This window comes from Sceloporus occidentalis, unplaced genomic scaffold (assembly GCF_023333645.1).
Source record: "Sceloporus occidentalis isolate IW3139 unplaced genomic scaffold, rSceOcc1.0.p SCAF_1, whole genome shotgun sequence".
Taxonomy (NCBI): Eukaryota; Metazoa; Chordata; class Lepidosauria; order Squamata; family Phrynosomatidae; genus Sceloporus; species Sceloporus occidentalis.
Window position 1 is genome coordinate 193,304,259 of NW_028316981.1, and position 20,576 is coordinate 193,324,834.

The 20,576-nt window shown below is 40.3% G+C and overlaps 1 protein-coding gene across 3 annotated transcripts in view; it reads right to left on the reverse strand.

Moving 5' to 3' along the window:
• The window catches only part of PLAA (phospholipase A2 activating protein), a 35,322-nt gene that overhangs the window by 10,974 nt on the left and 3,772 nt on the right, over positions 1 to 20,576 (reverse strand). For all 3 annotated transcript variants that reach the window (XM_089488031.1, XM_089488023.1, XM_089488016.1), the window contains exons 2-7: positions 15,122 to 15,315; positions 9,991 to 10,091; positions 9,749 to 9,869; positions 5,431 to 5,598; positions 3,498 to 3,633; positions 2,725 to 2,894 (exon numbers count right to left, since the gene is read on the reverse strand). In XM_089488031.1, coding sequence (XP_089344157.1) covers positions 2,725 to 2,894; positions 3,498 to 3,633; positions 5,431 to 5,598; positions 9,749 to 9,869; positions 9,991 to 10,091; positions 15,122 to 15,293 — 868 coding nt within the window. In that variant the 5' untranslated portion in view covers positions 15,294 to 15,315. The remainder of the gene's footprint in view (positions 1 to 2,724; positions 2,895 to 3,497; positions 3,634 to 5,430; positions 5,599 to 9,748; positions 9,870 to 9,990; positions 10,092 to 15,121; positions 15,316 to 20,576) is intronic.

Sequence of the window (20,576 nt, forward strand, 5' to 3'; positions counted from 1 at the left end):
TTTCAGAAATTGGAATTACAGTCAGCCCTCCATATCCATGGATTCTGCACCCACCGATTCAACCATCCACAGCTTGAAAATATTAAAAATAAATAAATACAAAAAAGCAAGCTTTCAGTACCTATTGTCATAGGACCACTAGGGAATTGTGTGAAATATCAGTAAGGGCTGCGCCACCATGCCATAGTGAAATTCCCCACAAATGTTTGAATTCCTCCATGTTCTGTGCAGGGTTTCTTTGCTGAGAGCTGACAATTTTACCACTGACAAATTTTGTGGCATTTTAATAAACCAGATGGGGGTGGTTGATGTGCATTGCTTTGTGCCAATTTCAACTGAGACAGAGTTGGTGCAATTCTATTAAGCTCTCGCCACATAGAGATTGCTCCTCCATGAATTTATAATATCCTTTCTAAAAGTCATCTAAAGTGCCATTTGCTTACAGATATGCATCACTGCAAGGATTTTCAAACTGAGTTTCTTAGGAATAAAAACCTATTTCTTTGGGACTGGCTGTAGCATCTTTCAAATACTAGCTAAATAGTGACTCCTAGTGCAGAAACAATGAAGCAGCAGCAGAAAGAGCAACAAGGCAGAAAGTGGGGCGGGAGGGGGGAACTAAGCATGAACTATTACATGTAAGACTCAGTACAAGAGCTAAAGGCAAGTTTTGTCAGAGGTTGGCTCCATCTAAAATGAATTAAAAGAGCCAGTGTTGTGTAGTAGTTAAATGTGCTGTATCGGGACTTAGGAGATCCAGATATAAGTTCCCACTGAGCCATGAAATTCTTTGGTTGACCATGGATTAGGCACTCTCTTACACTGTGACGTACTTCGCAGAACTGTTGAGAGAATAAAGTGGGGAGCAAGGACGTTCACTGGAAGAAAGGTGGGACATACACCTAACACATAAATAGTAAGAAATAATATGGGCAAGAACCCAACAAATTAGAAAGAGTAAACAAGACCAATGTTCTAATAATGCCTGAAAACAGCAACCCTGTTGCTTTCATTTTTCCGTAATCATGTTTAAGATTGGATTCCAAGCCTACTCTTTTTGAGAACACTTCCCGCAGTGTTGGGCAAACTGGTATGCTAGAAAGGCCTATGGAATTCAACAAGGCTCTTTATGAATAGATAAATACATATAGGTGAACAAAGTGTAGACCGCTGGCCACATACAGCCTCTGGATCCATTTTTGTGGGCCCTAAATTGGGGAACCACCAGTTCCCCAATTTTTAAAAACGGATGTATTTTTTGCCCTAAAACCACTCAGAACCCCCCAAAACATGTGAATGCATGTCAAAATACCACCAACCTACCCTCACAAGCACATAAGAACCCAAAACAACAGGAAGTGATGTCACTTCTGAGGGTGACTGCAGAGGAAAACAGGGGTATTTGGGGTTCCTGAGACAATACAGCCCATGGTCTAGGGCAAATTGGCTCATGGCCCCCAAGTAATTGCCCACCCTTGACTTAGGTGGAAAAACTACAGTATATACTAAAATGTTTGGGGTGGGGAATTTTCACAAGGTGTTAGGCAAATTTCTCAGATCAAAATGACAGAGAAGCAGTAGGAAATGCTCTGGCAAATGCCAGGAAACACATGTCTATTACAGCCAAGCAGGTAAGGCAGTGGCAAACTGAAACGCTTATAACACTTAAGAAAGGACAAAATAGATCTATCCATATAATACCTTAAAATACAGAAAGTGATGAATGTAGAGCCATAGAACACACAGTACAGGGCAAAGAAGCCATTTCCCATGTCACTATCTTCTGATAAAACTTAAAACAGTTTGGCAGAACTAGAGATCTGTTGCGGCTCCACTAGACTTCCTAATACAACCTTGCCTTGCTGATGTCACACTTCTGTCCAAGGGTGCATCTACACTGTAGAAATAACGCAGTTTGACGCCACTTCAACTGCCACGGCTCTATCCTACAAAATTGTAGGATTTGTAGTTTTGTGAGGCACCAGCACTCTGGCAGAAAAGGCTAAAGGCCTTGTAAACCTACAAATCCCAGGATTCCATAGGATGGAGCCACAGCACTTAAAGTGGTGTCAAACTGCATTATTTCTACAGTGCAGATGCAGCCCAAGATGCTATTAACCTTTTTTATGTACTTCTGTCTCTAGCTGGATTTTTAAGAGCACAAATCAGTAATTCATATGCATTACACTAGAGTGCACGAGCTGAAGAGAAATTTAGTGCCATCAGGGCCAATGTGATCATATCTCTACAATCAACCAACAAAATCCTGTTGGACCACTAGCTGTCCCCTGCCTTTTCCTAATTTGTGTAAATAGGTTTGCAATATGTTCTTTTACATATGGTTCACTCAGCAGTGCAACCACTGCCATCCAATGCCTGATCACAGCTCCTCCTCCCCAACTCAAATAGCCACATGCTGACCATATATCAGGAAAGCTCTCTCACACCACTGCCAGGCTGGCCACCACTGTCTTCCCTTCCCAGCAGCCTGCATAAGTACACAGACAGCTTTATATAGGATCTTGGAGCATTCTTTACTTTCTAGTTCTCAAGAGGTTCCATTAGAGTTAACAGTGTCTGTAGAGCAAACAATTATATGGGCATGTATTTTTAAAAAGAATTATATAGCAATTACAGTATTACAGCATGCAAAAAGTTCTATGTTAGCTTTAAATAGGAAGTTACTGTGAGGAAAGGTAAGCGCCAAGAAAGCAAGATTCCTACCTGGTTCATTCAAATGCTCTTTACCAGGAAGCTCCTCAGCATTTATATCTCCTAAATCACCAGTTTTGGGATCAATTGTTGCTTGAGAAAGCTCATTTTCAAAAGCTTGAATCTCTTCCAGACTTGCTGCGCGCTCCAAAGACTCTGTAAACACTCTGATAATGCCATCACTGATGGAAGGGGAAAAAGAATTCATTACATAAAGAAGTAATTACATTTGTTCATTATTTCACTTCTTGGTGCTTTTCACATCATCCTGCACTTCTTCAAAAGTCAGAGATAGAGATATCTTCCCTGCAAATCTATTAATCCATTCTACTTGACGACAATTAACAACACAACTCCTCCTTTGGAAGAAACTGGCTTGTTTTTACTAATCATAATTAAGATTCCCCATGGTTTAGACTAGTGATTCCCAAACTATGGTCCTCCAAACGTTTTGGACTTCAACTGTCAGAATTCCTGACTACTGGTCAAGCTGGCTGGGGCTTCTGAGAGCTGAATTCCAAAACAGCTGGAGGACCAAAGTTTGGGAACCACTAGTTTAGACTAAGAATGACATACTGCTCTGCAATTTTCAATTTCTTCCTTAGATGAAATCCAGAATAGAGAGGGTGCTACACTCAGATCTAATGGTACATCTGAACACAGCCAGTGTTTTCCTAGCCACCACACCACAAACAAACAAACACACACACACACACCCTCAAGCCTTCATGTTTTGCATATTTAGATTTGTGGGACAGCATGGCAGTGTGCCAAAGTGTGGATACCTTGCTCCAACAACAATGTCTCTATTGTCTAACACACAGCAGCACCAAACAGACTGAGCTGGAAGCCTGATTGTCTGCGTGCATTCTCCTCTTCTCCAGATTCTGAGTGATCTGTCTTCACCAGTGGTAACAAAATCTAAAGGGAGATAACAAATCATTCCTTAATAGGAAAATAACCTAATTTAAAATGATATCATTTCATGTACATTTGATATCTATAAGTATACAAACAATGGGTCAATCAAATGTTAATCTTACCTAAGACCCACTAATATCAATGGGATTGGAGTTAGTTGTGACAAATACATTTATTTCAATGGGTCTAATACTAGCTGGGCTTAATACTGGATTTAGCCCATTAATATACATCACCTCTATATCACACTTTAGCTGTAGATTGGAATTTTGGTTCATAGTTGTAAATGATTTATTTCAAATAAATGACTTGGAGTCAAAGCCTCATGCATACAGTCAAAAGCACTCCCGCTCTTACAGACAGAGGGTTGTATGTATGAGAGAGAAGAGGGAGTATGCATGCAAGTGAGATGGGGAAATAGAAAAAAATATATTCTTTTGCAGCTGCAATAACTACACTGCACTGCTCATCACGGAGAAAGATGGTTCTTGGGGATATTTTTTGTGGTAGGCAAGCAATATTTCTTAACATGTAAGCCAGAACACATGCACAAATGCTAGAGTATCTTTGGATCCAAGTCATTAGTTTGATCTAGACTGGAGACGCCTGTAAGACAAGAACTATTTGCTCATGAAAGCACTACCAGTTCCATTAAAACAGAAGTGTCATTAACATTAGTTAGGTTGCAAGCGAAATAAATAAGTTTTACTTAAAATTTTATAGAGCATTAAAGAGGCTGTTTTGGCCTCCCATTCAACCTGCAATATCCCAATATACCTGAGAGACCCTGCGGGCCCTTGGGAAGCTTGTTATGGTCTCCTGAATAAGAAGAAAGTTCTTCAAGTCAGTTTTCCCATCATTCCCAGCTTACACTTACAACATGTAGTACTTTTTGGGCTTATTCTAAGGTGCATTCTAATCCCCCTTGGATGTGGAAGCCTAGTCAGAACTCCATGTATATCCTAGAATTCAAAACCCAAACCCTCTACAACACATGACAGGGGTGGTGGATGCACCAAGATGACTCAGCAGAGACATTAATGTGGAAGAGAAATACATAGAAGGTGGCATTTCAAGACTATTATCTTGGGTGGTGGCTCACTCTACAGCTCGAAGGGTTGCAACATTCCATTTTGGGTTTTTCTAGAGTGCAGCCCTACTCTGCCATATATGTTATTTTGGGTGAGCATAACTGATTCTGTTTCACTCTTGGCTGACTTCAGGGGGGATCAGTTTCAAGGTGACCCCCCCCCCAACAAAATTTGGCATTATATCAGTAACAAATACAGGGAGATTTGGGGAGTTGGTGGGCTCCTCAAGGTCCATGCTGACTCCCAAGGGGCCATATGCACCATCAGGTTGCACAATTTCCACAGTGCAATACCCTTATGGCATCAAAAGAATTCAAAGCGGAGCTGAAGACCATCCTGTTCAGAGAAGTGTTCCCAGGCATTGCATAATTGTCACTTGCTTTTTGTTGTTCTTTTGTTGTCTGTTTTATTGAATCATTTCCTGTATTGCTATGTATTTTATATGTATTATCCTACTAGAGAGGCCCCTTCCCCACCACTTTTCCCTTCTCGTTTTGTGTCGTGTCTTTTTAGATTGTAAGCCTGAGGACAGGGAACCGTCCAATTAAAAAGATTGTATGTACAGCGCTGTGTAAATTTACAGCGCTTTATAAATAAAGGTTAATAAATAAAAAAATAATAAAGTTCTACATCTAGTGTATTTTGAAAGCACAATCATGTTGTTAACCTTTTTAAAGGGAAAAAAATGGTCAGGACAAAATCTTACCTTTACTATGTGGAAAGACAGAAATGCAGTATATATAATTGGTATGCCCATAATATACTTGAAGACACTCGCCAGATATTTGCCATCTTCGAATGCTAGCATCATTTGCACAAGACAAAAACTCCAGCTCACTTAAAATAGCTAAGCCTCTCACACAATCTTCATGCCCTTTATGAAAAGAAAAGTTGGTTAAGAGAAAAAGCCTGCTAGAGATTAATCAGTTTTGAAAAGATACTAAATGTGAAGGAGCTGATACTCTCCATCCATGACACATTTTAAAGAAACACATTCCTATAGTTAGAACTCACTGAGAGCAATTCTTGTGGTCAAGAAAGAGTTTGGGATCTGTTGCCAGTGGGGTCTTACTTCCCCTGACCAGGGAGGCATTGGCAATGTCTCTCAAGTACAAACTTATGAATTATCATACATATTTGTGATCTCAAGCTCATGACTTAAGTGCTACCTGCGTTTACTCTTAGAGACTAGATAGTACAGCTGGCACATAAGGTGACTCAGCTTCTGTCTAAAACAAAATGAAACAAAAATGCTCAAGGTGTCTTGAGTTCGCAAAACATGTATAATAAACTATTCAACTACAAGTCAATCTCATGTATAAATAAAATGCAGGTTTTGGTGCCAAATTTATGCATTTTGATATGACCCATGTAAAGGATGAAGCTAAGAAAAATGATGCCAAAGAACTTACAAAATTCCAGCAGGCATAACTGTTTGTGCTCACCCTAAAGACTTGATGGATGACAGAGTAAAGGGGGTCAGTGCTTATTTTAATAGGCTCTGAGGAGGGATTATGTTTTCACCTTTCATCAAGGGATAGTTTTTTTATATAAGAGTTAAAGTACAGTACAGTATTTACATGGACTCATGGATAAGTGGACCCAGGGTTTTTTCATGTATAAGTCTAAAATTTCTAGACTTATACATGAGTATACTGTATAGAGGAAATCAATGTGGAATGTACACAGATATGATAATTTTAACAAACATATCCTTGCCTATATCATACAACAGTTGTAACAGAAAGTATTGTGAATAAAAGTATTGCTGGATAAATGTGAAATAAGAATATCAACATAGGTCCAAATCACAATGTGCAAATAATCCAGTTTAGACTGCTTTACTTGCCCTGGGCCAGTGCTAGGGGATCCTGGGAATGTTAGTTCATTGTGGCACCATAGCTCTTTGAGAGAGAAGACAAAATGTCTCACAAAACTACATTTGCCAGAATTCCCTAGCACTGAGACACGGCAGTTAAGGCAGTCACAAACTGGATTATTTCTGCAGTGTATTTTGGACCATAGACATAGATAAAACGGATAACATTATCGCTAATTAGACACGAAATGAGAAATAAGCAAAATATAACAAAAGCTGAATATCGAATCAAACTGATTATGAATAACCAAACATAAATGAAACACTGGTAGTGAACAACAGAACACATGGAAAACATAATCATGAGAGTATCTCATTTTGCTATGTCTTCCTCAGTGAATGTCAAACTTTCAAAATACACAAAGATAGTTGAAAATATAACTAGGGTTCCTATGAATAAGAACTGTGCCATTATGGGAGATAGTTACTTGCCAGTTATAAGAAAACAGATCACTAGCTGCCTTAGGAACATTAAATATTCCACTGAGACATTAAATATGCTTCTGCTCAGGCACAAACAATTGGGAACATCAAACCGATGATTCAATGTGAGCGCTAAAATAAAATTATAAGCTCTTCTTAAAACACTAAAACGATTTGAGTTTCCCCATGTTTGTAGCTAAGATGGCATCACTTGCACAAATCCACAAAAAAGAAAGGTAGCAGTAGACTCAGGATAAGTCAAATATCCGCAGGAAAAATAAAACTCTGGAAGGCAAGGCACTACCTCTGAACTAGCACCAAAATTTAATGTGACACAACATGAAGTGACAGGGAAAAGCTATAGCAGGATCAGGTCCATTTAGAATGGATTAGCTGGAACAGATGCACAAGCATATAACTAAAAGGAGATAGAACTGTCCTCAGAGGTAGCTTTCTAGTTCATACTGAAAAGTTATTTTCTTACAGAGCTACCAATAGGCATCAATGATGAAACCAAAGATTTCTGAGAAGTTAGGACTGGTGGGGGGAAAAGGTATTCGTTCCATGCACTCACAAACAGCCCAAAATAGAAAAATCAAGATGGGGGGGGGGGGGAGATCAAACATAATCCATTTTAGACTGGGAATGTTAAGCAGGCACAAAATATTAGTGGGCTTGATGGGGTTGACAATGCTGCAGAGCCCTAATGGTTGATTATATTTCCAACCCTACTGTCTTTTTAGGATTGTCAATTAAATAATTTATAAGAGTTAACCATCCAACTTCTCATGAATTTTATTTTAAAAATGTAGTCAGCTTGCACAGAATCACAACATCATTTGAATGAAACTAATGAAAGGAAGGCAAGATACTTTAAAGATTGGGAGAAAGCTGCTCTTTATTCTTCACAAAGAAAGGTAATTTTTACTTTCTCCTTTCGTTTTGAGGAAATTGCTTACTCTGAATATTCTTTTACTGTAACGCAGCAAAAAGTAGTGGCTCTAACACACTACGCTTTTAGGGCACTTGTTACTGGATAGCTGGTGCACTGTATCTCCAAAAGAAAATCACCCTTAAACATTTCCTTCTTATCATAAAAAAGAACTACATGGGATGGGATAATGTTCTAAGAAAATAAATAGAGATTACTGAGTGTAATTCTGTTTCTCAGCCCAAATATTTGGCTACAAAGTTACCACAGCTACATTTCAGTACTTTGGTCCTGCTAAATTCCATTTCCTCACACCAAGTAAGCTCATGCTCTTCACCACATCTTAAGTTTTGTTTCTCTCTGCTCAAAAGAGCTCTTGTGAAATGAAAGCATAAGCTACAATTCCTGTCACTGAATAAATACAACCACGTGGATGTGGTTGCAAGATACATAATGCAGCACAATGTGTAGAAACATATCTACTAACAATATTGACTTCTACCAAATTCAATGAAATTGTGCGGGGGAGTTAAAGCTGTAGAGAATCAGCATGTCTAGTGGTTTAGGAATTGGACTACAACTGCGGAGATCCCTGCCTGGGAATGGAAACCCACTGGGTGACCTTGAGCAAGTCACACTCTCTCAGCCTCAGAGGAAGGCGAAGGCAAGGCCCCTCTGAACAAATCTTGCCAAGAAAACGCCATGGTAGGTTCACCTTCAGTCACCATAAGTCAGAACAACAACAACCACTTGTAAATATCACAAAATCTACAATAAGCCCTCAAAAATATTAATGTCACTGTGTTTTTATATTTTCTCTACAATCCCGTTTTAACAGCAAACAAGCACAGAACCTGAAAAAAACTTTGCATGCTCTGTAATAAGTAAGGGTTTTACACAGGAGCTACTCAGGGGCAAAGCATCCCGGCAAAAAACACCAGCTTCAGGGGGGCATGGCATACATACACTGGACGCCCCAACGCCAACCTCCAGCCGGTGTCATGCCACCCTACTGGCCACACAGCGGGTGGGATTAAAGTGTTTCTGTGGCGCACCGTGCCACAGAAATGGGGAAAAGCCACAGCCATGGCAGAAAGGGCAGCTTTTTTCCAGTCCAAAAAGGAGCAGCATTTTGCCACTTCTTTGGAGGCTGGAAAAATGCCGGATCGGCCCTGGTCTGGTGATCAAAGCAGCAGCATCAAGCCACCACTTCGGGGCCATCTGCTTTGCCCCTCATTTATCTGTAAACAAACTCAACTAATATCACTGGGATTTACACTGAATAACATGTCCAGGGTTGGCTGTAGATGATCCCTATGATAGTTTACAGTGCAAAACGACAGTCTTATTGGCGTCACATGCTCAAACCAGTGAATATGAACTATCCCCCGAAATGGTGACAGCACATTCACATTAACTTGAAATTAAAAAAAAAAAACTGATGTGCAAGAAGCCTCAGGCATCCAGTTACTAGAAAATTCTGAAACAGACATTTATGGATCTGATGGCTTAAACGCTGAACTGAGAAATGTCTGACAATTACCCCAAACAGACCTAAGCTTTCAGAATGCAAACATGATTTATTTGCACTTATAGTTAATGAACCTGAAATTTCATCCTCCCCTAACTGAGCATTCAAAATATTGGAAGATCCTTTTTAAAAACAAGGATGGATGGAGGCAACTCTCATTATATCATGTTTTAAACTCTGGAATAAAATGTAGCCTTTTCTAATTGCCTAAAGAATAAAAATGCTTCAACATTTAAAAACTGTTTTAATCAAGCACCTACCAGTAAATGTTCTCTCAGATCTACCTGCCTTCCACAATTTAATGGTTTTATCAGCTGAACCAGTTAACATTAATCCCTGTTCGGGTAAAATCTTCACAGCCCAGACAGCTGCAGTGTGCCCCTATTAGGAATAAAAAAGAAGAACATTAACAATTGCAGATACAATCTACGTTTTCTTAAAGCCCTAAAAATTATTCACTGCCTCTGTTTATGAACTACAATCTGCACAAAAGCTTCCTTACCTGTAATGTCATCATGCATTTGTCATTCAACCAAACTTTGGCTGTTGTATCCCATGAGCCACTAAGGAGGGTACCAAATTTCCCAGATGAAAGGCTACAAACTAAAAAAAGAGAAGTAAATCAGTGTTGTCAGGTTTAACTTTCAATCTTGTTGAACCAAGAAAGAATTCGTGACACTTTGAGCCTATATAAATAATATAATATAAATAATAATAATAATAATAAGTAGTAGTAGTAGTAGTAGTAGTAGTAGTATGGGCCAAAAGGCCCATGTGCCCTCCAGCCTTGTGGTGTCCTCTATGGACAATGCAGGCCAATAGTTCCAGGCTGGGATTGGCCAGTCTGGATACCATTCCAGCAGTCCCAGACCAATCCCAGGCCAAAGGGGCCTTGACACGAATCAAAAAGACCTGTTTTTTGGTGCAATTTCGTGGAAATTCCACGGCTACAGTGCGCACACCACATGGCCTGCACACCCTTACCTGCTACCACCATCATGTTTTCTCAGAAGGCACTTGGTGCAGCCTCTTGACATTGAAAGGGGAGTGCCTGGCCACATGAGTGTAGCCACGTGTTTCTTTTCCACCCTAGGAGCTGCAGCAGGGGCCTTCTGAGAAGACACAGTAACAGCAGCAAGTAAGAGGTACACAGTGGTGGCAGACCCACAGCACAGCAGTTAGTGAGTGAGTGAGTGAACACCTGCCCATCGCTGCACTGGCTTGGGAACTGCTGTCAAGCATCATACTGAGCAGTACCTATGCAAGCAGCATTCTTTCCTCCCAGCCATATGGGAGGCTATAGGAGAATCTCTTTTCCCCACATACTCTCCATCACCAATCTCTTATTTCTGAATGAGACCAACTTCTTAACTACACATTATCCCCCGTGTTATAAACACTTTCTCCTCTCTCCTGAAACATCTTCCTGTTGTTGGCTAGACCAGCAATTCTTAAACTATCTGCAGCAGAGCAGCAGGGTTCCCTCCTTCCATGTGCCAGAGATTGGAACTATATTTCCATCCATTGTCACTGATCCAAGGACCATGACTTCGAGCAGCAATGGGCTAAACCTCATGACCAGAAGCACAATACAATATAGGATCATGTGGCAGGGATAATATTTTCAGATTCAGCTAACCCATGAATTGTAAGCCTATCAATTAACGCTTCTGCTACACAACTGAATGCCCTTTATATGAAGTGCACATGTAAACCTGACCTAATTATTTTTTTAAAAAAGCTCAAAGCTTCTGCAAGTACTCATTAAATTACCAACAACCATGCAGCTCAGTGAATCCTGATGTCTACAGGATTTTTTTTTATTTGACTAACATAATAAAGTGCACCCTTTCTTTACGTGGGAGATCCATTCCGGACACACCCCACTCCCGTGTAAGGAAAAAAGTGTATGGTGGAGCCCCATTAGATGTAATGGGACTCACACCACATGCGCACGCCCCATTATTTCTTCTGGGTGCGCCAAGGCTTCTTCCAGCATAGGCTTCCAGCGTATAACGCGGGTGCACTGAAACATATTACTGCCATATTTTTATATCATCACAACAGCAATACATACACTGATCGTGACAGAAGGATATGGGTAGAGAGGATCCCTGCCAGCAATTCTAATACTTCCAACTAGACATAATACAATTTTTAGCCGGTCAGTTTCTGTAAATCTATGAGAAGAGTTATGAATGACATAGCTGGATACAACCTATTCGATCTATCAGTAGAACTGATGGGAGAACAGATTTAGCTCAACCAACCTTCCAGCAACCCAATGTCCACATCAGATCTGCTACAAATAGTTGTAGGAACTTTGGCCTCTTGACGAATTTCCAGCAAAGGGAAAAGCAATGTGCGATGTTAAATTGTGTAAATAAGATTGAATTTAGCATCTGGTAATACAGCCAGCCCTTCTTATACAAGAATTTTTTCATACATGGATTCAAGCTTCCATGGTTTGAAAATGTTCAAAAAAAGTATAAATTTCAAGTATCAAACTTTGATTTTCCATTTTTTATAAGGGACACTATTTTGCTGTATCATTATATTTAATGGGATTTGAGCATACATTGATTTTGTTATACACGAGGGATCTTGGAACCAAACCCCAACATATAACAAGGGCCCACTGTACAAATAAGTTTTATTATATGATTACAGTGGGTCCTCGCCTTACAAGGGGATCCATTCCGGATCCCTCCGCGTAAGGCGATTTCCGCCTATGCTCAAGCCCCATTGGAAACAATGGGGCTTGTGCACGGCGGCGCGGCGGCACGCGGGGCGCAACGGGCACGCGTGCCCATTCAATTGAATGGGATGTGCCGCCCCTTCTGAGCCCTATGGCTTGAGTGCGTATGCTCAAGCCGCGTGAAGCACACCCGCGTATGACGCGGCTGTACAACACAAAGTAAATGATGAAGTATAAGGAAAATTTCTAGGAAAATTGATTAATGTTTAATGAATTGGAGAATAGACTAGAATTTAGAGACTAGAAGAATTAACATAACTCATCTTCTGTTGTAGGATTGAGTAAAAGAAATTTAGACTTCTCTCTGTCAGTAAAGAAGAATGTAGGATAAAGCATATACACTCGTCCCTCCGCATTCGCTGGGGTTAGGGACACAGGACCCCTGTGAAGGTGGAAAAACTGCAAATAACAAAAACACTATGTTTTTACCTGAGAAAACATCTCTCTAGGAATCTCTAAGTCCTCCAGTTAAGCTCTGTGGTCAACACCTGCCTGACACTGACCATAGAATTGTACTGGAGGAGCTACAAATGCCTGGTGGAGTGTTCTCTCTAGTAATCTGTAGGGCTTTCAGTGCAACTTTTGGTTAAACCTGACCACAGAGTTGTGCTGAAGGACCTAGATTTTCCTAGAGAGAACATATTAATAAAGTTTGTGAATAATCAAATCTGCAAAAGTCAAATCCGCAAATGTGGAGGGACGAGTGTATAGAAATAAGAAAAGGATTATGAAAAGAAATTACAAAAGTAAACTAAAATAAAGATTTTAAAGGGTAGAATGGAAATAGCAGTAACAAGTAGTATAAGTGTGGTATCAACAGTTGTGAAGACAACAGAAAGTCAAAATATTGATGAAATGGATAAGTCAGAAATTGATGGAATGGAAATAAAGTATAAATGGTAAGAGAAAGTGAAAGAAGGTTGCAGTAAGTATAAGGATGGTAAAAGAGAGAAAGATGGAGAATTAGTTGAAGAGAGAAAGAAGGAAGAGAATGGAGGAAAGGAGAGGAAGATAAAGAAGGCATTAGATAAGTAAGAAAAATGGAATTAAGAGATTGAAGGGATAGAAGCAAGGGTATAAAGTTGAAGGATAAAGTGAAAGTGTGAGAAATTGTAAGTTTGTAAATATGTATGTTTTGTTATGTGGATGTGATTGTATGTACTTTATGAATTATGTTTGTGATTTAATATGATTAATAAAAATTATTTTAAAAAACCAATAACAAATAGTTGTAGGATCAGCAAAGATGGAAACAACCTACAATGATGAACATCTGGAAAGTTTTCCAAGAGGTGTACATCCTCCCTAACTGAAAATAAACAGTATATATCAAAAGGAAAAAATACCATTAATTTTATTATTAGAACTATAGGTTATAAGACCAGCAGCCACTTTTATCTCTGTTTCGTGTATTTATGTATGTATGTATGTATGTATGTATGTCCTGCATTTCTCCCAGTATAGGGACTAAAGGTGGCTACCAATCAGTGCATTAAAAACTATAAAGAAACCTTGATATCTGAATTGCACACCTTTTAAAAACCCCAAACCTCGTCGGTTTAAAAAACCTGGACAGAACAGAATGTTTTTACCTGCTGCTGAAAAGACAGTAGGGATGGAACCATCCTGGCCTCTCTAGGGAGGGGGTCTCAGAGCCTGGGAGCAGACACCTAGAAGGGCTTCTCCCTTGTTCCCACCAAAAGAGCCAGAAAAGGTGGTGAGGACCTCTTCAAACTATCTTAGTGCTCTAATGGGTTCATAAAAGGAGATATGGGGGTGAAACAGACTGCCCCTTTGCGCCGGCTTGGGGGCAGCGTCAGAGCATGGCATTTAGATGGTGCATACTCTGACACCATCCCGAGGTCACTGCTATGCGGCACACATGACCACACGGCAGACAACTTGGTGGCGCTCCAGTGGCGTGGCATTTTTATCCCAGCCTCTGCAAGAGCACCGCAAAGCCGCAATGGTGGCGAAAAAGCCAGCTTTTTGCTGGCTCAAAAAGGAGTTGCATTTTGCTGCTTCTTTTTGTGCTGGCAAAAAGCCAGGTTGTGGGCATGGCATGTGGTTGCCGCGGCCTCAACCCGGCGTTCAAAGGGGCGGCATCAAACTGCCCCTTCAGGGCCATCTGTTTAAGCCCATGGCCTTTCAAATAACCTGTACCCAAACTATATATGGCTTTATAGGTCAAAACCTGCACTTTAAATTTTGCCTGGAAATGGACCAGCAGCCAATGAAACAGAGCAGTAGCCCAGTCCACTATGGCCAATGGTCAGATGAGTGAAGTTGTAATCCAACAGCATCTGGAAGGTTACAGAGTCTTGCCAAAAAATAACAATAATTCATTCAAAATATGTTTCTAATACAGTACTAAGGGCTGAAGCAGACGAGCGGCTTGGATCAGTCTCTGGCCACTCCAGCCCCAATCAGCTGGGGACAGTGGGGACCACATGACCCAATCTCAAAGAGGGCTGTCACTGCAATCGTATATGAGCCACTGGCATGAGCAGTTTTTTACCGCTCCTTTTGCTGGTGATTTTGGGCTGCCTTAAGTGATGTCGGAGTGGCTTCCAGCTGACCCAGGAGTGTGCATCCTCTGTACGTCATGCCCCCAAAGCAGCTGAAGCCACTCTTTTTGGCCCATCTGTTTCAGGCCTAAGATTCACAATTTTTTCTTCAAGCTCCAATATGCTGTTCTATATGGTAAAACAAAATTTCCCATAAAGATGCTATGTCAGTAAATAAAGTAATCATATACTCATGACATATTCTCAATGGAGTTCATTTCTTAAAACACACAGAGCCAAGCTACTTGAAGAACTCTTATCTTTGCAGAGCAGTGTGATGAAAATAACCTTAAATGATTTTTGCTTACCTGTGTTTTTATGACCCTTAAGAACATACAGTGGTGCAGTGTTGTCCAAAGAAAAGATGCAAATGTTATTGTCATTACCGCCAGTGGCAATTAATCCTCGGGGATAAAGGTCACTTGGAGGGATGACACACACACAAGAAACGAAGTTGGAGTGACCACTCATGCAGTGCATTTCAGCAAATCCTCTGTTGGGACTAAAGAAAAAACAAATAACAATGTTTTATTTGACATTCCTACAAAATAGGAGTTGTATCCATTTAGGCAAACAGAATGTACTTTATACATCTAAATATCAGTGAACCGTTTTAAAGAATAAACTAAGTTGTATTTGAAAGAATAGCTCAGGTATACCTTCTAAAACCACTGCTATCATCTGTGTTTTATTTTTAGTTTTCGGTCTAAAGAAAAAATGGCTGCACCTCCAAAAATCACTATGTGCTTTATAGAAATGTTAGCTTTTAACGTGAATAGCAATAGATATAATAATTTTTAAACCATTGGTTTGGGAAATAGCAGGACTTTCAGAACAATCTCTGAGAATGAAAAATACAGTGCATATCACATTGCACAAAGTGCTTGGTGTGAGTGCACAGTTGGTATAATGGCCAGTTGAATAAATCATGGCTGGATCCGCACTGCAAAAATCGGAATTAACTGCCATGGCTCAATGCTATGGAATTCTGGGAATTGTAGTTTGTTGCTGTACAAGAACTCTCTGACCGAGAAAGCTACATCTCTTCGACAGAAAGCTTAGAAAACTACAGATGCAGGCCTTAGTGACTGTTAAATACATGTTGTAAAGAGCAAGCTCCATATTCAATTAAGGATTCTGTCTTGCACTATTCCAATTCAATCAGATTTGCCATTGATTTCACTGGGTGTGGTTTGACAGAGGCTATGCAGAAGCCTTGGGATTATGTGTTTCCCTCACCTGTCTTCTCTTCTAGCAATGGGAAAATAAGTAACTTTTGAAATTCAGCTAACTGCAGCTTCTTACCATTATCTGCCAACTCATGGTACATGTGCACTGCAGAAATTATGCAATTTGACATCATTTTAACTGTCATGATTCAATGCTATGGAATTATGGGATTTGTAGTCTCGTGAGATATTTAGCCTTCCTTGTCAACTTGTTACAAATCCCAGAACTCCACAGCACTGAGCATTTAAACATTGCCGGTGACAGTTAAAGCAGTGTCAAACTGCATTATCTCTGCAGTACAGATTAGACTTCACTCTGTAATCAGCCTTAACTAAAGTTCATCCAAGTTCTTATTGTTCAGTAACTTAAAACCACTTTTCATGATCCTGGGTTGTTCAGGGAAACCTTAACCAAAACTAGACAGTTTGTCCAAGACTACATATAAACTCTGGTCAAAAGCAGAAGCAAAAGATGCCAGTCTTCTCCTTCCCACCTGCACTAGAAAACAGGGGAGCACAAAAACTCAAAAATCAACCCAACTCAGATGTTGGTCAGTTAGTGACATATGCAAGCGTAACTCCACCTTACACCTACATATCAGTTCTGACTCATTGCAGAGGTGTATCCTTTTTCGTTGCAATGAATAAAGCCCTCCAGGGCTCCTGATTTCACTGTGATAGCCACCCATTCAGGTCATTCCATGGCTGGTGAAGAGAAGGGCAGGACTGAAGACCCATCTGGCTATGTCTCACAATATCATCCACTGAGATCCCAACAGATCTCGGTGGAAGATGTAATTCATCTGAATCTCTGATTCCCTCCCTTTTGCTATCTGTTCCTCCATCTTCTTAACTGCGAATTAATAAGCATTTCCAACTCACTGCTCTTACAAAATCTCACACTGGTTGGAAAGCGGTGAGCTGGAAGTATTTCACTGGTCTTCCCATTAACAACAACATGGGAAATATGTGATATGTCTTAGAAGATTTGCACATGATTTTATGGTACTGAGATAAAGGGTAACTTGACATGTTGGAGGAAAGGTGCAAGGACGCACCTAATATTTTAAGAACAACATGAATATATAGTAAGAACTGCTTGCAAGTAAAAGGAACATTTCATAGCTTATAGGAAGAATTTACTGTAAGGGCTACTACAACAGACCTTGCCTTTTTGCTAGACCAAGACATTCAACTTATTCTTATGAAACAACAAACCTAGGGCACTGCAATCTGTTACACTACCATCCCATTTAAAAATATAAGAGCACTCAGTAGAAAATATTTCATGGGACCAGTCTGCCACAATAAACCACCTGCTCATAATCATGAATTTTAGGAGACAACCTCCCTGACCACAGCGTAATTGTTTACTATATCATCAAGCGACAAAGTGTCTCATTTCTGCCTTAGGCAACTCTCAACGACTGTCCACACATAACAGTGACAGCAGGAAAAAGTAACAAGAAGAACACATACTATTTGTAATAGCTTTACTGTGTACTACAAAATAAAGAGGGACCAAAATTACAGTGGGCCCTTGTTATCCTTTGGTTCCAGGATCCTTCATGGATAACAAAATCTGTGGATGCTCAAGTCCCATTAAATACAATGGCATAGTAAAATAGTGCCCCTTATACAAAATGGAAAATCAAGGTTTGCTATTTGGAATTTATACTTTTTTGGAGTATTTCCAAGCCATGGATGCTTGAATCAATGGATAAAAAATCCGTGGAGAAGGAGGGCCGACTGTATAATGTTTCAAGATTTCCTAATTCAGAGATGCTGGCAGCTGAAGCTTATATTTGTTCTCATTTATATAATAATTGTAACTCTGACTTTCCTGCGGTGAATCTGCACTGTAGAAATAATGCAGTTTGAAACAGCTTCCATCCTGTGGAATCCTGGGATCTGTAGTTTAAGCCTTCTCTGCCAAAGTGTTCCAAGAGTGTGGTGCCTCACCAAGCTACAAATCCCAGGGTTCTGTAGGATGGAGCCATGAAGTTAAAGTGGTGTCAAACTGCATTATTTCTACCATGTAGATGCAGCCCCCATTACTCATTGCACTGAGAGTGCAAATGTAGAGAACTTTAATGTCTCTTGACAGAAACCACTGGATTTTATCGCCTTAACTATGATCCTAAAAGTCTTGGTCCTTTGGCAAATAATCATGCATTGTCACATCTACACTCAACCCACAACAAATATATCAACAAACTATATAGTCTAAAAATGCTTTGAGGGGATCTCAAGATAAGCAGGTTTCTTTTTTCATATGTGGTGAACTTGTGAGAAGTCAAAAAATATTGGCCTGAGATTTCTATGTAAATACAAAAAATGGTAGGTGGATTTTGTAATATGACCAGAAATGTTTCTGTTGGGCATTATATGGTTCTGGGTTATTAATCTCTCTAATAGGATCACTTAATTGGATCTGTAATGTAAACAACTACTGAATGTAGCTTTTCATTACAGTTAGAATGGGGAGGGTCAGAGCCCTTTTATGGTTTATATGTTTCACAGTGGTTTTTTCTCCCTTTTTTCTTCCTCTCTCTGTTTTTTATTTTATCCTATCTTTTTAAATATATTCTGTGAATGTATATTATTTTGGTTTTATACTGAAAATTAGACTGTCAGTATTAAATTGATGAATGAATTGATTTTCATATGAATAAATTTTAGGTCAGACAAATGAGGACCAAGTAACTGAGCAGGAAACACTTCTAGGTAAACAGGTAGCACAGTTTTTGTTATGTGGAAGGGTTACCCTAATACTTTCACAACATTATTTCAACCTAGCAATGAAAAACAACATGGGTGTGTGCTGGGAGTTAGGGCAGTGTTTATTCATTTTTGTAGGCAGTGCAGTAGGCGAACTGGGAACGCCTGAGGCTACTCAAGCACTTCTGAAGAGAGGCCCCTAAAAAGCCTGCACAGGGATTGAGGAACCTTCAAAACAGTCAGATGTTTGGGGTTTCAGTTCTCCACATTTCTTACCACAGACTACAGCTGCTTCTGTACTGCAGAAATAACCCACTTTGACACCACTTTAACTGTCAGGTTTTCAAAACAGAGACAGTCTAAAAGGGACAGTCAAAACTCATGGCCATCAGGAAGTAACTACAGCTGTCCCTCCTGATTTGCAGGGGATCTGATCCGGACACACACAACCAGAAATCAGAAAACCGTACATATTCAAGCCCCAGTTGAAAATAATGGCGGCATGCTCCCGCGCATGGCGCAAGCACCATTTTGTCCCTCCTGGGACAAAATTCAAGGCTGCGAACGGGAAGTCAGCGAATCCGGAGGGACAGCGGTATGAGCAAGTTTGTGTTCTACCTAAACACCAAATGAAAGTAGTGATTTCAGTTCACTTACCCATAAGTTTCTCTAAATGTCTAATTTAAAATAATGTAAGCCGCTCTGACAGCCTTTTGGCTGAAGAGTGGGGTATAAAAATAAATACTATAAAGAAAATAAATAACATACTGTCCATGTACTTTGACGCTGCTTTAACTGCCATGGCTCCATCCAGTGAGCTCTTAGGCCTCACTGAACTCCAGACCCCAGAATGCCACAGAAGGCATCCAGAGCAGTGAAAGGGGAACAGCAGCACTGTAAGTGTGTAGCGCAGTAATCTCCTATGAGACTAACTGACAGAATGAATCTGTTGCATGGGCTTTAGCTTTTCCAACTTTACCCCTACACAGGCTTGCTATTTGTTTGAATTCCTCTTTGGTGATTTCCCCCTTTTCCCATTTAAAACCTAGCTCCCTTGAACGTTCTTTAGTCATCCATCCTGGCTTCTTGAGACACCTCCTGTTTTTCCTCCTCCTCGCTGGAACAAGTTTGAAATTGTGCCTTTTCAGTATCTCCCTTTTGAGGAACCCCCAACTGTCTTGAACTCCCTTCTCTTTTACTATTCCTGACCAGGGAATCACCCCCAGTATTTCCCTAAGGTCCAAAACACACTGCAGAAATAATCCAGTTTGAGACCGCTTCAACTGCCCTGGCTCAATGCTAGGGAATCCTGGGGACTGTAGTCTTGTGGGACATTTAGCCTTCTTTACCAGTGAACTCTGGTGCCACAATGAACTACAATTTACAAAATACGAGTACAGGCCACCCCACGCACTGAGGCCCTCTGGGAAAAATGTACTGCAGCAGATTAAAGACCATTTTAGCTGCAGTTTCCCAGAGGCCTTTCTCTTCAGATTATGGATCTGCTCCCAGATTACGGAACGGCCTGCCGGAGGAGATTCGTCATATCGCCAGCCTTGGCACCTTTAAAAAAAGCTGTCAAGACGGATCTTTTCCGACAGGCCTTTCCTGAATAGTTGGCCCGGTCACCCCCAGAAATGAAACATCGCACTGAACACTTTCCCCGTCTCTTCCCATCTCTGACTGTTTTATGATTATTGTAGTTTTAATTGTTATTATTATTACTGGGGATTTTATATGTTTAAGGGAGGGAGGGAATAATTTTTGGGATTATTTTATACTGTACGTACACTTGTCCCTCCGTATTCACTAG